The sequence below is a fragment of the Podarcis tiliguerta genome, assembly GCF_965153285.1.
Source record: "Podarcis tiliguerta genome assembly, chromosome: 12".
NCBI lineage: Eukaryota > Metazoa > Chordata > Lepidosauria > Squamata > Lacertidae > Podarcis > Podarcis tiliguerta.
In genome coordinates this window covers 34,977,715-34,994,659 of record NC_139545.1, presented here as the reverse complement: position 1 = coordinate 34,994,659, position 16,945 = coordinate 34,977,715, and the positions used below count along the sequence as shown (strand labels likewise).

At 39.3% G+C, this 16,945-nt stretch overlaps 1 protein-coding gene across 2 annotated transcripts in view; it reads left to right on the top strand.

Moving 5' to 3' along the window:
* RUNDC3B (RUN domain containing 3B) overlaps positions 1 to 16,945 on the top strand; it is a 30,966-nt gene that overhangs the window by 11,244 nt on the left and 2,777 nt on the right. Inside the window, exons 9-10 of one of the 2 annotated variants that reach the window (XM_083405799.1) lie at positions 10,498 to 10,644; positions 15,872 to 15,993. In XM_083405799.1, the coding sequence (XP_083261925.1) occupies positions 10,498 to 10,644; positions 15,872 to 15,993 (269 nt within the window). The remainder of the gene's footprint in view (positions 1 to 10,497; positions 10,645 to 15,871; positions 15,994 to 16,945) is intronic. The other variant, XM_083405800.1, reaches the window with a different exon arrangement.

The following is a 16,945-nucleotide window of genomic DNA, read 5'->3' as shown; positions in this document are numbered from 1 at the left end:
CAGCTCATATGTTAATCAAATTAATGTAGTTCAGTCACAAAAACTGAAATTATATTTGAAAATCCTTGGGGGGGGAAACCATTTTTTTATTTATTTCCAAAAATGTATACTGCCCACTATTAAAAAAAATCATGGCAGTGAACAGCATAAAATACACAATAAAATTACATTCATAAAACAAGTACAAAATACATCACAAATAAATCAAATTAATACATCAGCATAGCTGGATCACCCCTCAGGGAAAACTTGGGTTAAGTTTTAAGATTTAAGCAGGTGCCTAAATGTCAGTGCTGTAGGTGCCTGCCTGATGTTCATTGGAAGCATTTTCCAAAGGACACATGTCACCACACAAAATGTCCTCATCTTAGTGGACATAAGATGAACTGTGGGAGCATACAAAACAACTAAGACTGCCTCTCTTGAAGACTGATGTGCCTGGCCAGTGGCATACAAAGTAAGGAGTTCCCAGAGGTAACTGGTTCCAAGTTGTTCACGGTTTTATATGTCAATAACAAGACCTTAGACTTGACTCGGTAGCATATTGGCAGCCAGTGTAGCACTTTGAACACAGGTGTTATGCACTCTTGATAGGGCATCTGCTATAACAACCTTGCTGCGGATGCCTTATCCAGTCTTAAGGGAAGGCCCACAAAGAGGGCATTGCAGTAATCCAATCTAAACTGAATGCCTAGACTACAGTAGCTAAGCTATGGTATCTACCAGTCCAGGAATAGTTGGAGCTGTTGCGCCAGCTGACATCCAGGGGCAGTCCTAAGCTACACAACTGCTTCTTCAGAGGGAGAGTAACCTCACCCATAAGAGGCAGCTAACCTATTTTCTGAATCTGGGAACCTCTCGCCTACAGAGCTTTTACCAGCTTTCTTTATTGGTCCTCATCCAGCCCACCACTGTTCCCAGGAACTGATCCAGCTTCTGTGCTGCTACACCTGAGTCAGATGTTTTGGAGAAGTAGAATTGGGTGTCATCAGTATATTGGGTGCCAGCAACATGTTGACACTGTGTTCCAAATGGCTTCTGCTCCCAGGAGATTGGCCAATAGATTTCTCTGAATGGGTACAAATTTCTTCATATCACAAGAACAAATACAATGACAACATAGCAATCTGAATTGCATGAAAAAGATTGCCCTAGGCAAAAGTTACTCATCTTATGACCTCTGTGGAAACTGCAGAGGCAACCCTTGTAAGCTCCCAAAGTTCTTTAAAAGCATAAGCCACTGTCCCTTTCTTTCAGCTAATGCAGGGGCACAGGTTCCAGTGGGCAGGTGGGCCACTCACTTGTCAATCACTTGACATCACATCAGGTGACCTGTTTTTGCCTGCGTAGTCTGAAATAAAGCTATACAGATAAAGACCCAGCACTGTCCACTGATTCTGAGGGCTTGCAAGGCTCTGTGAATAGAGCTCTGCACAGGGCTGCAGTCCCCTTTGGGCCCAGTCTTTGCCTGCTTTGTAGGGCAGGTGAGCATGGCTTTGTCAAAACAACCTTCCAGAAGAGGTTTGGTAAGTCTGTTTAGGCCTGTGATAATGGCTTCCCTGTCATTCCCCATGTTGTGGGAATGGGATTTATTTCTTCTTATTAAGAGATCTAGAGAGGGTTTTCCTTTAGTCTGTTGCCAGTTGTTGGAATGAACATATCCTAGACTCAAGGGCCTTTCAGAAGAGTCACTCAGAATAAATTGGAATAGGAATGGAATCCCCGCCTCGACATATGGATTCCATATTCTCCAATAAAGGGTATAAACAACTGCATACTAATTTCCATATTATGATGTATGTGTAAGATTAAAAGGTAAAGGGTCCCCTGACCATTAGGTCCAGTCGTGACTGACTCTGGGGTTGTGGTGCTCATCTCGCTTTATTGGCCAAGGGAGCTGGCGTACAGCTTCTGGGTCATGTGGCCAGCGTGACTAAGCCGCTTCTGGCGAACCAAAGCAGTGCACGGAAACGCCGTTTACCTTCCCGCTGGAGCGGTACCGATTCATCTACTTGCACTTTGATGTGCTTTCGAACTGCTAGGTTGGCAGGAGCAGGGACCGAGCAATGGGAGCTCACCCCGTCATGGTGATTCGAACTGCGACCTTCTGATCGGCAAGTCCTAGGCTCTGTGGTTTAACCCACAGCGCCACCTGCCTCCCTATGTGTAAGATTGGGTATAAGCTATTATTATTATCACCCTTCATCCACAGATCACAGGGTAGGTAATAACCTAAAAATACAAAATAAGAACACAAAATACACAATAAATCAAAAAACAAGCCAGCAACCCCCCTCCCTGCCCACAAACCTATTTAAAGGGCCTAAGGCCTGGTTGAAGAGATGTTTTCACCTATTGCCTAGAGATATGTAATGAGGGTGCCAGGTGATCCTCCCCTCCCTGAGGAGAGCATTCCAGAATGGGGAGCCACGGCAGAAAAGACCTGTTCTCATGTTGCCACCCTCTGGACTTCTTATAAAGGAGGCTCATGAAGAAGGGCCTCAGATGGTGATTTCAGGGTCCAGATTGGTACATATGGGTAGAGGTTAAAGCTATTCTAGCTTTAGATAAGACAATGCATGTGACTCTTGAGATATTTTTCTTGGCAGGTTTACTTGCCTTGGACAATGTATAAAGGTTTGACTTACTAGATACTTCATTTTGAACATTTAATTCTCATTCAAATTTAAAGATACCACATTATTAGAAATTTGTCAAAGATTTGTTAACTGAGATTGATGACACCTAAGTGCTGCAGTTATAGTTGCAGTGATACTTAGGTAGATATGTAATATTTTCTTCTTTATATAATTTTATTAATTTTTCATTAATAACAATCCAATGTATTAATACAATACCAAATCAATTAAAAAAGCCAATTGTCAAATTCCAGATTAAACATTTTGGTCGACTTCCCAAAGTCATGTTGACTTCCCATGTTAGGAGATTTTTAGGAGATGTTGATTCCTTGTTTCCACTCCAATCTCCTTATTTAATCCAAATAATACAGTTCTGATGTGGATCCTTTATTTTAACAGCCACTGATGTGTTGACTTTTGTTCATATTTATCCTTTAATTTGCAATTTGCATATCCTTTAATTTGCAAGTATATCTGGTAACTCTGTGTGGAATGTTTTTTTTAAAAAAACGTTCAACCTTCCTTTCTTGTTGCAATCAATCATTTTCAGCATTTCCTCCCCGTCCCCACTCCAAGGACTCAATTTTACTGCGTAGTGACTTTTCACCATCTTGCTTTTCTTAAAACTGAAAGTGGTCTGAAGTCTGGCCATTACTCCAGCCTCACTTCCAGCGTTTTCTTTGAATTCTTTCCCATCCAATAACAAGCTGATATCATATCAACACCATAGTAAATCAAAGTTCAAGTCCTCCATAGGAGGGTATTGCCACAGAACATCCCAATATTTTCCACACAGTTCCATTTTTTCAATTAATCCATAAGCATTATAAAATCCTTGTTAATTCCCTCTTGCAGTCCATTATTAATTGCAATCCATTAATAATTGCAATCCATTAGTAGCTAATTTTCTTCTTTGGTGAAGAGTTGCAAAATCATAAAACAGCATAGTGAATATGTACTGTACTGTTGAAAGTATGAAATTTTTAAATGCCCCCTTAACAGTAATTTTTTTTTTTTACTGGCTTCTTAGATCTCAGGGGGTACTCAATTAAAGACTTGAGCTAGCACAAGCAGATTCCACCCCATGTCCCCAGATCTGATTTAGAGATGCATGATGGAAGGAGATGGAGAGAGGGTTCAATATTCTTAAGGAAATATGCTGATCTTTCTTAAAACTATATATAGAGTGTACTTCATGCATAGTGTTTTGTTTAGCTGCGTCACCTTTTCATGTAATATGTGCTTACAAATCATGTGTTGTGTGACACTTGTAGAATCTGTGCTTCTAGCCAGAAGTGGGTAGAAGGTTAAAGTTCAGATAAAATTTGTTCCAGCCTTTTTACTTTCATATATCATTTTAAAGAACATGACTACTCATGTGATTCATCCTTTTTCTTCTTTTTAAGACAACCCAGCTTGATTTTTATCACCTGTCTCCAGTTATGATGATAAGAACATAATGGCCTGCTGGATCAAGCCAATGACCCATTTCATCCAGCAGTTTGCTTCCACAGTGGCCAGCCAGAAGCTTGCTGGAAGCAGCAGCTCATATTTGTCACTAGTTTGGCATATTCTGAATCTGAACATACTAAATCCAAGTAACAACCAAAAAAGCCCCCCTCCCTTTATTTTGCATTATCTGTATGTAAGTAGAATTACATTCTAGATACAGTTCTGGTACTTAAATATTCATCTCATCATTTGATCTTAAACAGGAGTGGGCAGCTTACATGATAAAGATTGTGTCAGTGGGGGCCATTCTAGAATGCTTTTCACAAGCAAGATGTGCATAATAAAATTGCCTTTTTTCTTTCTTAGCCCATGCTTTAGATGCTTGGTGCAGCTCTATGTGGACCTCTGGTTAATTGTGATGTTAGCTCTTTTATTATCATTTTTTTGATACTGCATTAGTCAGATTGTTGTGAGTCATGGTTTACTTAATATGAATCATATTTTTAGCTGCGTAGCTATAATGCTCTGGAGAATATACTGCCATAGTTGCTTTGCATGTAGGTATAGTCTCTGTAAGAAGATAATGGGCTTTAAAGATCTGAGTGGCAGACGATATTCATTCATATATATATATATATATATATCAGAAGAAACAGTAGATAATTGATTGGTTATTTAACAGCAGTTAAGCAGCTAAGTTAGTAGAACACTATCAGGTGCATATTGAGAGTTGTTTTTTCAAAATGTGTTAATGAAGTTACCTTTTGCTAGCATATTCCATTGAAACATTAAAGGTATGTGTTGTTCATATAAGAAAAAGACAATTTTTAAAGCAATCTGTCAGGTCTTTTACCTCTGCTTCAGATTTTCCTTAAAAGAATAACTTAAGAATGGTAGGGAACAGTTGTTTGAAGCTAATGGCCAGTCAAACTCCCCCAGGTACTCAGAACTGTACTGAAAATTTAAGTGGTATAGCAGAACACTCTGTACTTGAAACAGATGCTTAGCAACAGTTGCGCATGCTGTTAGCGATTTGAAAAATGTGTAATTGGTACTTTGGCAGTTTCTATTATGATTGGGAGGTGTGAAGAATAGATCACAGTTCATGGAAAGCATTGTCTTTTAAAACATGACTATGACATATTTGTTAAAAATCCAGTATTATTTTTTTACTATAAATGTCTGTTCTGGTTCCCTTTGCTCTTTGTCCTCAACTTTGATCTCGGCAGCTAGCCACTAAATGCCATGGCATTTGAATCAATTCAGACTGTTCAGGCTGTTTTTCTTTGATAGAGGTTTAAAAATTAAATATGGTTATGACTCACTGTCAGTGTGACAGAAGAGATTTAAAATTACAGGCTGGGATTTAAACTTAAATGTGATTACATGACTCATTATTTGATGAAACTGCTTGATTTAAAAAAAAGATAATGCCAGAAATGAAACCCAAAACCTTAATCCTCGACTGTGTCCTATACATAAGAGGTAATGTAAATGGCATAGTATTTTAAATGCTCAACATTTTAAAATTATTTACAAAAGTATACTAAGTAGTGACAGAATTCATATGACGATCATGGTCTAAAATTGTGAACAGTCTAAAGCATTCCTGTTCAGTTGAAGAATCTAGCCCTTAAGCAAATTTTTAGTAAAATACCCCTCTATAACAGATTATGCAGAAAATTGTCAAAATAATTGCATAAAAATATTGCACATTAAAATTGTGGAGATAAGATACGACTTTAAATGCAGTTAAGTTGTAACAGTTTGTATAGTTATAAAATGGAGAATGCAAGTGTTTGCATATTAAAGCTGGAAAATAAAGCTGGTCTACTTCTGAGAGTGGCACTCAGGCATAAAAAGCCCCATTAATTTGTTTTTCATAACCAGGAAGGCTCAAATATAATAATATTTGTAGGAATCTGTGAAAAGTTGTGTTTCACTTGTGTTCTTGTGAGTAAGGATATTAATCTGTATGAATAACATTTACGTTCTGCCCTACCCCAGTCAATGGAGTGGGGGCAATACCTTAAATATATAAACTTGGCCATCTACTTTATTATCAGGGAGTTTTATCAAGACCAGGTGTATGTCTTGTGTCTTCAAGGAGTTCTGCTTTTGGTTTAGTGGGCCCAACACCCTCCCATTAGAAAGCAGGCAGGCACTATTCCTGTTAAGTTTCAGAATCCCGTTTAATTTTTTTAATTTCAAAAGGCCTTTGAATTATGAACACAATTTTATGTTGTTTTCAGACGTTTTAACATATCTCTTGAATTTCTGTGTATTATATGGCTGAGGCATATAGTGAAAAGCTGCAATTGATTACATAGAATAATCCCCCCTCTGAAGTAGATGTTAGATTATTCCATTGCTGCTGGCCAGCAGTATTAAGTTTCTTGGTATTTGCTGCATCTTCTGCTTTGCACATTCTGCCATGGCAAAAAGAGCCAAGCAAGCTCTCTTCATTTTTGCCCAGTTTGCCTTCACCAGTCATGGATCGATAGATTGTTTTGTGATATAGATATTTAATGAATTTGGACTGCTTTCTGTACAAATCCCAGGTACATGAAAAATCATTGGCAATGGGTGGGGGAGAATCCTAATCCTTGTTCTGACTATATTGTATTCTTTTAATTTCATTATATATATTTTATTGTTGATTTAGGATTCTTTATCCTGAAATCAGCTCTTACAGATGTTGTTCTTGCATAAGAGGAATGTGAAAAGGGGGAAATGTAGCTTGTGGTAATAGCAGGGAACAGGTGCATTTGTTTATGATTAAGATTTACTGGTTAATTGCAGATTGACTTTATTGATCTTGCTTGAGGTTAGATGGCACCTTGGGGTTCTTATTTAGAAGCCATCTGGGCATTGAGGGATATATAAATTAATAAATAATGATATGCCTTGTATGTGCTGCTTCTCTGGGTTTGCACATTCTTCTGTACTATTCTCTGTTCCTACTTTTTGCTGTTTTACATTACAAATACATTGCCAGGTTTTGAGCAGATACTCATGATGTCATAGTTCTCGCCCTTTAACCAGATAGTGTTTTAAGTAACTTCAACAGAGTTACTTTTTTGTTTTCTTTCCTACGCCTAAAGAGGAAGGAGTTTTTGCTTAAATATTACACTGTAATAGGGATGTATGGGATGTTAGTGGAGGCTTTCTGAGCAGATGAGACCAATGGTGGGTTCCACCATCAAGAAGGTGGTTTCTGCATGTGCTGTAGAGGGAAGTGTGGGGCAGATGGGGCTCGTCAACCTGGGCAGGTAGTACATCCAGGAGAAGGAAAGCTCTGATCCTAAACTGCTGCCTTGTGGGATACATTCAGGAGAAGAAAAGGCTAAGGAGTAAAACCTGCACAAATACTGAGTGGAGTCCCTAAGACGGTTGGATGGCTCCTTGTACGCCTCCTTCTGGCAACTCCTGCAGCCAAGCTGGTGCTAAATGTATTGCTCTGCTTTCCTTTGGCCCACAACAGCAAGGCCAAGGTCTTGTCACCTCCATATACACTGCCCAAGCTTGCGCCCCGAGGCGCACTCTGTTGTCTCTTGAGACAGATGGGTGCCAGAAGCATTGCAATATAATGTTACTAAATGGCCAATAGTATGGGATGAGGAATGAGTAAAAGAGTATTTGAAAATCTTGCATAAAAAAATAAAAGTTGAATATTTTTCTTTTGAAAACAAGCACATATGTGAAAGCCCATGTTGCCTGGTGTGTAACAACATATAAAGGATTCTTTATGGCAAAACATTGTGTGATTTGTCATAATGCATATTAATCCATTTTTACACGCTTTGTATCACACCAAAGTTCAAGCTGGTTTATAAAAATCAAAATCTAGTGTGAACCAATTTAAATACCAATTTAAAATACAATAAAGATAAAGGTTCAAAACAGCACTGCAAAATAGCCTTAAACAGCCCAACGTCTATCTGCAATTAAACCCGCCAATGTTCTTACTAAATGGAAAGTTTTTTGACTGAGACTTTTTGTGGATGCAATAGGAAGTACTGAAAGCACACGGGTTCCTATGGGTGTTGGAAACTCATGCCTTAGCAAATTCAAATGTTTTTTCCTGGCATCTAAAACAAATCAAAGTAGGTTCAAAGTAAATATGTTTGGAGATAACATCATACAATCAGGGTGCTGCAACAGATAACCACTGTGCTTATGATTACCACCTAATCCCATAATATATGGCATGAGTATATTAAACTACTAATAAATTTATCATGGCTACTACTTGCAGAAAAATGTATTAATCTGACTTAATAGTATGTGGAAAAATTATTTCCAGGATCAGTATTCCTGTGAAACAGCTGCTTCTGGTGCCAGTTTCCCTCCATATGTATATCATTTTTAAAAACAAAACAGGATTGGGTACACTGTCACTTTTAACTGCAGACACGAGCATATTTAAGGCAACAATGAGTACCAGTTTACCTAGACGTAAGTTCCATTTTGAGTAGACCTGTACAGTGTAGGTTTGTGCTTTAAGGCTGGGTTTATTATTTTCAAGAAGCATACAGATACATGCCAGCAATCTGAATTTAGTCTTAAAATAGCTATGAACAATTGAAATGTGGATTTGGTGTGTAACAGTTGGCATATTTGGAACCACTTGCAGAAACAGCCTTATCTTGGCTTACTACTTGTGGCTTGTTTGGGAGAAACAAACCATGAGCACTGCTTCACACATAATGCTAAGCCAAGCCTTGTTTGTTTGCTCTGTATGTAGGCAAAGTAGAATAGGAGCAACTGAGCAGCATATGCAAGCACACTGCTTGTTCATCGTAGGCCAGGGCTGGGGCCAAACTGGGCCCTCCAGGCTGTTTTGTGCAGGCCTTGCCCACCAGCCCTACATACAATGCCATGGTTTAGATGAATTAGTGCTGTGTAAGATAAGACCACTGATTTATATTTTACATGTATGCCCAGAACTTTTGCTAATCTCTTTTATTTTCTGTTCCTTGGGGAGACTGGTAACAAGTCTCCCAAGAGTGACAATTCTGGGAAATACCCTGAGCAGAAAACTATGCTGCTTGTCAATAACTAGAATTCTACTATTGTCATCTCCTCCATCAATCCGCAGTCTTGGATTCCCTTAGTGTGTTGGGTTTTTGTTTGCTATTGGGAGTTCTGACACTATACTAACATGTAGTTAGAGGCAAATAACACACCACATGCATCGTTGCATGGGCTCACATCCATGACATTTGAAATTTCAACAGATTTGAGTCATCAAGGTGGTGCTGACAACTCATTCCATAGAGAGGGGATATGTGAAGGAGATTTATCCAATAGGAAAATTCATAGTACTGGTAAGTAATCAAGCTATGGCTGTACTGTTAAGTTAAAAACACTCCCAGTCTTTTCTCATGTTAAATACTTTCCCCACTGTGAAGTATACCTGCTTTTGATCTTACAGAAATGACACTTTTTCTGTAACTTTTCTGACCTGAGATGGTGAACTTATTTTCAAAATGATACAAATTACTTTTTTACTTAAGTCACTTTCTCTGTGTCTTTACTCTTATTTGGCTTTCTTGCTGTTTCTATGTGTCAGGTATAACTCATAGATAATACACTGAGACACACATACAGATCCCAATTTAAGTATTTTTCTTTACAGTAGTAGAAGTAAAATTGCACAGTGCAATATAATCAACCTGTTTAGGAGGTACACAATGCAGTTTTTGAAGAAAACCACTAGAAAATAAAACTACATTAAGTTTGCCATAAGTAACTGTATGGAAACCTTCATTAACACATTTTTTCTTTTAGTTTTGCCCCAGAAAAGAATTAATATAAAGTAGCACTTAAAATTCTCTTCTTGGTTTGTTTTCCAGGATGAAATAAAAGTGAAAAACAATAGGTACTTCAGTTGCAATGCAGCTGTTAATGGCATTTTTGTACCTTGTGTAGTTCTATTGACAACCACACTTCTGCTTGAAAGAAATGTGAAATTGGACTTTAATCTGGACTCTCCTACAGACTGCTGATATAGGCAGATCAATTTGTTTTAGAGCTTAATACCTTGATTTCTTCTTTTGTAAAAGTTATAAATTAAGAACTTAGAACTTGCGCTGTTTGCTAACTGAAAACTGAGGATAATATTTGCTGTTTAAGAAGTAGTATTTAACTCATTGATTTTATTTCTACATTATTTGCAGTTCACTGGTCACCTTGTATACTGTAGTGTAAGTCTCTCTCTGTACAGTTCCTTTCAGTTTTTTGTTTTGTTTTCAGTACTAACATTCTGATTGAGAAGTCTCCTAGGAGGAAAGGTGCTTTAAGAATAGCATGCTAGCAGGTGATCTTCCAAGAATGAGCCTATTTTCTTCCTGTGATTTAAGACATTACTTCTAATGGCATCAAATTCACTGTGTGTTCACAGAACTGTGCTAAAGAATAATGATTTAAGATCAAGACAAGAATTAACCACCCATCTCACCAATCAGTGGCCTTCCCCAGGAGCTCTGGATGTTAATGCTGTTGCCTTGGATACACTACTTTATCGAAAGCAAAATAAGCAATGGGATGAGTAAGTTGAAATATTTGTGCAGTGCTCCTAGAGATCCCAGAAATTTCATTCTCCCCACCCCCACTCTAGTGCATCTTGTCAACCAGATTATGTATGTGTTTAAGGGGGAAACTGGTAGATAACTAAACATTAGAAAGCAGAATAGAATTATATAGTAGCATATTTATCTTAAACACATTAGGTTGTATGCAGCTAAGTCATGCTCATGAGTACAGATGCATTGGAATCAATGGACAAATTAGACAAGTATATTGAGTTCAGTAAGTCTTCTCTGAGTATGACTTAGTTGGATGCAACCCATCTGCTATAACAAATCATACTCATAAGCACATAATACTTTTTGGGTGGTATCTAAGTCATACTCTGTTTAGACTCTTTGAAATCAATTTCAATAAACTTAAGTTAGTCATGACTGAAGTCCATTGATTTCAGTGAGTTTGCTCAGAGAATCACTTAATATAAAGTATTTTACATACATTTCCAGCAAATCTTAGAATAACCTTTATTATCTATTTTACTCAACAGTACCTCGTTTACATGCTGCATTAAACCATAGTTTAAATCAAACTACAGTTTAATGAATAAGCAGCATGATGGTGCAGAGTGTTCGTGGTTTCTTGCTGGCTGACTGTTCTTGATTTATTTAGAGGAGACAAGCTATGAACCCAGATTCAGAGCAACATAAGCCAGAATCTGGTTTGTTTTGTCTGCAGCACGAGAGGAACAGGAGTGATGAGGAGTACCATGGTAACTTTTGAGTATGATAATTGTTGCTCATTCACATTGCTTTGAACTATGGATTAATGTGATGTAACTGAACCAATGCAAATTGTTCTGCATAATGAGTTTAAGATGGGGTTGTTGTTGTTACTGGCATTTTTATCCCACTCTTTATCCAAAAAAGGTTCCCAGAGTGGTTTACAAATATCAGTGAAGTTTTATCAACTGTAGTTAAGGACATACTAAATTTGTCTGGAGTGTTCATTAGGATCATCATACCTTTAATGAAGGTTAACAGTAGTCAGACGTAATGTAGAGAGAGTGGGGGTTTCCCATACAAGATGTGGCAGGGGCATGATTCCACAGCCTGATCCCTTTATCAGCAGTGGGCAACATGTGCTCTTCCAGGACTTGTTAGACTCTAACTACCATCAACCTATCAGCATGAGCAATGGGGTTTCTAGTCTAACAACACTTGGAGGGCCACAGGTGTATGTTCTTGCTATATAGTTCAGCCTTAAGTCATCTTCAGCCTTTAAAATTTATTAGAATTATATTTTCATATTAAAATGGAAGTGCCTAATTGCATTATTACCTCAAATTTGCTGAGATTTCACTCGGATGCTGATTTCACTTTGAATTTAGCATCCCATGTTACATTCTGCAACATTAAGGTTGGTCTAAAATTTATAGGAACATGGAGTGGAATCAGATTTGTTCCCTTGCACTCACAGAAGGGCTTTTGATCCAGTGTTGTCTAATGGAGGAGGAGCAGGTACTTTGGGCCACTGCAACATTTGCAGACCCCAGTCCCCCCTAAAAATCCATTCCAGAGAGTTGAAGGACCTTCCAGAGCAAGGTGCAAGGTGGCATGGGGTAGAGCTATTAGGGAAAGGAGGAACTGGCAACATTTGCTTCCCCTCTACATTCTGTTGTTGGTGAAGCTCATTAGTATGGGTTATGCAGCACCACCTTGTGGTCGAGGCATTAAAGTGTTGATTAGGAAAGTAACCAGCCTCCAGAATTCAGTTTGCTTTCCTGCCTTGAGTCAAGCTGTCACTGTTCTTTGTTGCTCCCTGCCTTTTCTCACTAAATACTATATCTGCGGGGTGGTTGTTTTTTGTGTGGTCGTCTTGTTTTCTGTGGAGGTCTCCTGTTCCTTGAGTAAATCAAGTGTCTTCATGTACTTCACTTTAATTTCCTGGTGGGGGGGGGGGAATTTAGGTTTGCCAGTTGGACTTCTCCCAGTTTGCCATTTTCATAGCTTTTTAACTCTGCCTTTTTTTTACACTGTTTCTCTGCTTTGTTTTCTTCCAGTGTGTTCTTTCCCCCGTGACTTTATATTGTAGTTTCTGCCACCCTGTTTCTGGCTTTGTGCATTCCTATTTATATTTAGGGGGAGTTCCTTAAGTGTATATAGTCTATTTCACTCCTTTGCTTTCCCTTCTTGGTGACCACTTTTACAAAGGGTAGGAATCAGTTGAAAGTTTGAGAGACTCTTGTATTGGGAGCCATGCCTAAGAAGCCCCAGCAAACCGCACCTTCTTATTAGGTGTTTGTGTTGGTCCCGCGCTCAGATTCCATTGCAGCTGTCATTCTGCAAAGCAATTTGCCTTTTCAAGAAATTATGTGTACTGCATCCCCCATCAGCTTTGGTTGTCCTGTGGCTTGCAAAGTGACTCAGAAGTGCAAACATACTGAAGGGGCTGTTTCTCATAGCTCTGAGAGACACAGAAGTGCATTTGTTATAGGGATGAGTGCTCAGCAACAGAGGGGATGAGTTCTCGAATGGCTGTCTCCTGTCCATTTAAAGAGAGAGGCTGTGTTGTGGGATGTAATGTGATGGAGATGGATCACCAAGCCCAGCATGTGAATGTTTCATGCTCCCACAGCTCCTCAGAAGGGGAGGACTTTGGGGGATCCCAGGGCTCTCCTGTCAGCCCCCAACCCCAGGAGTTGCCTAGTTTAGCTATGCCTCATTCATATTCTATTACTGCTAACAATACTGCTGCTGCCACTTCTCATCAGGCTGCCTCGCTTTTCTCCCCAGTATGTTATTTTCAGTGAAGGCCTTAAACCCAATCAAAGAGATGCCATTAGGTGCTTTTTCTTTAGAGCCCAGGGGTTCGGATCCTGAATCTAATTCTGTGCCTTCCTGTTCCCATAGTCAGCTCTATCTCATTCCTTCTCAGAATTTGGCAACTGCTCCCTCTCTTATGGCGGGCAGCCAGCCACCTCCTGATGCCTCTTTCAGTCAATTCCATGCAGCTAAAGGCATTGCTGTTGCAGCGGATTCTGCATCTAATGGCCCTGCATTAAAGGGGAAAATATGAATCCTTATGGGGAATTGGATATTGAGGAAGTGAAATGAAGCGAGAGATCTCAGTCAGAGGCTCATTCCTCTCAAAAACCAAACTGTTAACTGTAGCCAACTTAGATTCAGATGAAGGTGATGTCTGACTGAGGAGGAAAATGTCATGGGGAAGTTATGGCCAGATCCAGAATGTCTGACATCCATGGCCAATATGGTGCCATTAAAATTAGCAGAGCCCTTTCTTCCTAAAGTTTCTGTAGGAGGAGGAATAACCGGAACTGGAGGGAAGGCATAAAGTAGACCAGGTGGCCACAAAGCTGCTAGCGCATCTGTTGCTTCTACCATCAAACAATGGAACCCGATGAAGAACCTCTCAACCTGACAATTTATGTCGGATGCAAAGAGGTCCACTTTGATTGTGCCATAACAAGTCTGAATGTGCTGAAATACAGCTGGGTGTAACATCCACTCCCCCAATATTACCCTATCCACGGTCAGATAAACTGTTGCTGACTTGGTGTTTATATAGAGGTGCCCAGGTGAATCAGCTGACTCACTTACATGCGGTGACTTTTGGCCCAATTGATCAAGCAACTGTGGTCTTGCAGGCATGAGACAGCTCGGCATGCCCTGTTGAGCCTGATCCAAAATTACTAGGGCACAAATTGGATTTCACAGTGTCTTTATGCTGCATTGCAGTATATGAAGGACATTTCAGCAAATGTACCTCTCCATAGGTGGCTTATAATTTAGTTTTTCATATTTATAGCCTGCTTTTCAAGGCAGCAACAGGTTATTTTAGTGCATGTAGTGAAAAGAGCTAAAGGATGGCTGGTCTCCGGTCTTCCAGTTGCTGAAGAAGGAAGGCTTGAAGGATTATTTCCAAAGGCTTTAATGTTTTGATTACTGCAGTACATATACACATTGCTGGCACTTCAGGCAATACATGTGACTAATTTTAAATGCAGCTGCAAGGCCGGTACTCTTAACTGTCAAAGCTTTAGTTGTTGATCAGACACACACCCTTTTGTGAAATGGGATGGGCTCATCGTAGGGCAGTTAGCGTTTCTGCAATATCACACTACATATTGTAGGCGGAACCCTCGGTTGCCTACTCTTTTTGCTCCTGCTGGACCTAGTGAAATATCCCCGTCTGGGTAGGCACAATTACTCCTTTTTTCTGAAGATGCCGAGGTGGGTGGTGCAGTGGGCACTGAGGGAGTGTCAGATAGAGGTTCTGACAGCCCTGTAGAGGGAGGTGGGGCTCATGGGTCTCATTATGGGGACAGATGAGACAAGTGAGCAGGTTAAGGGAGCCCCTCTTCCCAGGGTCCTTACTAACAGACTGCTCCACTCCTGGCAGAGGCCCCACATCCTGCTGCAGCCCTTGCCCAGGTCCTCAGCCAATCCTCCATCTGCATTGTCCTGACACAGCCATGGCTTAGCCCAAACACGCAGGCTCCCAGGGAGCAGATGACAGCCACTCGGCTGCTCCCTAGTTGTTTTGTTGTTTTTCTGCTGTGCTGAGCTAAGCCATAGTTTGGCTTAGCATGCTATCCAAAGTTGGGTGTATGGTTTAGCTCTCTCCAGACTAACCATGATGTCTACACCAAGAACAAACTTTGATTTGTCTTAGCATGTGTGAACCAGGCCACTGAATATTTCTTTTAAGATTTTTAGCTCTTCAATCAAACTATCAGAGTGGCTTACAATAAATATTTGAAAAAATAGTAAAATACAGCAAATCTAGAAAAATCAACATTAAAATAACAAACAAGATGAAATCAAAATTATCACTGTGTGTGGAAACAGGTGAATGTTAAAACTTTTAAAGAATAGTGCAAATGTTCTTAATTCCTTGGCTATATCACCGGTGGAGCTCCCTTTTGAATTGTACCCTTGACTATAATGCTGCAGTGTCTCTGTTTAAATAATGAAATGTGTGCATTCATAACTGAGTAGAGGATAACACCTTTTCTTCCTTTATGTAATCCTATTTAAAGAAAAACACATTTTAAAATTTCCAGCTTTATTTTATTGTACAGCATATTTGTTTGGAATCGCTGATGCAAATAGATGCTTTCCTATAAGTTACTATTTGCTATAGTACTTTGTAATAAAAATACCGTAATTGCTGGTTGCATTGTATAGCGGTTTGAAGGTAGTTACTGGAATTGCTAATTGTTTTTACAGAAAGAGTTTTCACAGCCTGGACCAGCTTTCTGCTGATGTTAGCCTTTCTCAGACATCTTTGGATCCAAGCCATTTAGAAGATGGAGATGGAAAACAGGATGGGATGAATTTACTTAGTGAAGGTAATCAGCCTAATAATTTATCTTTGATAAAGTATTTAATACTTTAAAGCAACTTATTTCCATTAGGGTTTTGGGGTTTTTTTTTTAGTACCTGCAGCTATCCCACTTCTTTCCTGCAACCTGCAATAATTCTAAGACCCTAAATCAGGTGAATGCCAAAGGATGGATATTTTCAGTCCCAGTAAAGTCAAGATATCGCAATATAGAACAATCTGTCTTGAATAAGACAATTTGGTAAGGCATTATCTAGCTACTCTGGGAAAGGTTTTTGAGGAGCAGGTTATAATAAGTACATAAAAATAAAGTGATGATTTAGGCCCACATGCTTTCATCTTAAAGCCAACTTGCTTACATGACATTTTATTAAATTTAATTCCATCTTCTCATTGCAAATAATAAGCATCAATTGCAGTTTAAGAAACCATACTCAGTTAAGACCAGAAGATACTCATACACATAAGTGTGTAACGTTGCTTAAACACCATCCTACAACTCCATATCTTGTGTGTGTGTGTAAAATTACAGGATGGTGTTTAAGCAAAGTAACACACCTATGTGCATCATCACTTCATTTTTATGTACTTCTTATAACCTGCTCCTCAAAAACCTTTCCCAGTGTAGCTAGATAATGCCTTACCAAATGGTCTTATTCAAGACAGAATGTTTTACACACACACACACACACACACACACGTTTAAAAACCTTAGATTCCCTTGTTCAATTGCATGAAGGCCAAATCGCAGCTTGCAGCTTCCAAACAATTTGAAATGCTTCTGCATAGTAGTTCTTTGAATGTGTGAACCACTTGTCACCTATATGATCTTGGTCCTGTGGGGTGAAGTGCAGCCTTGCAGCATCCTCCCATACTGCTAAGCTCAAAGTGATGTGCAGATCCTTAAGAGACAGATCTACTGAGTTGTAATATACAAAAGTTTCATGCAAGGAGAAAGG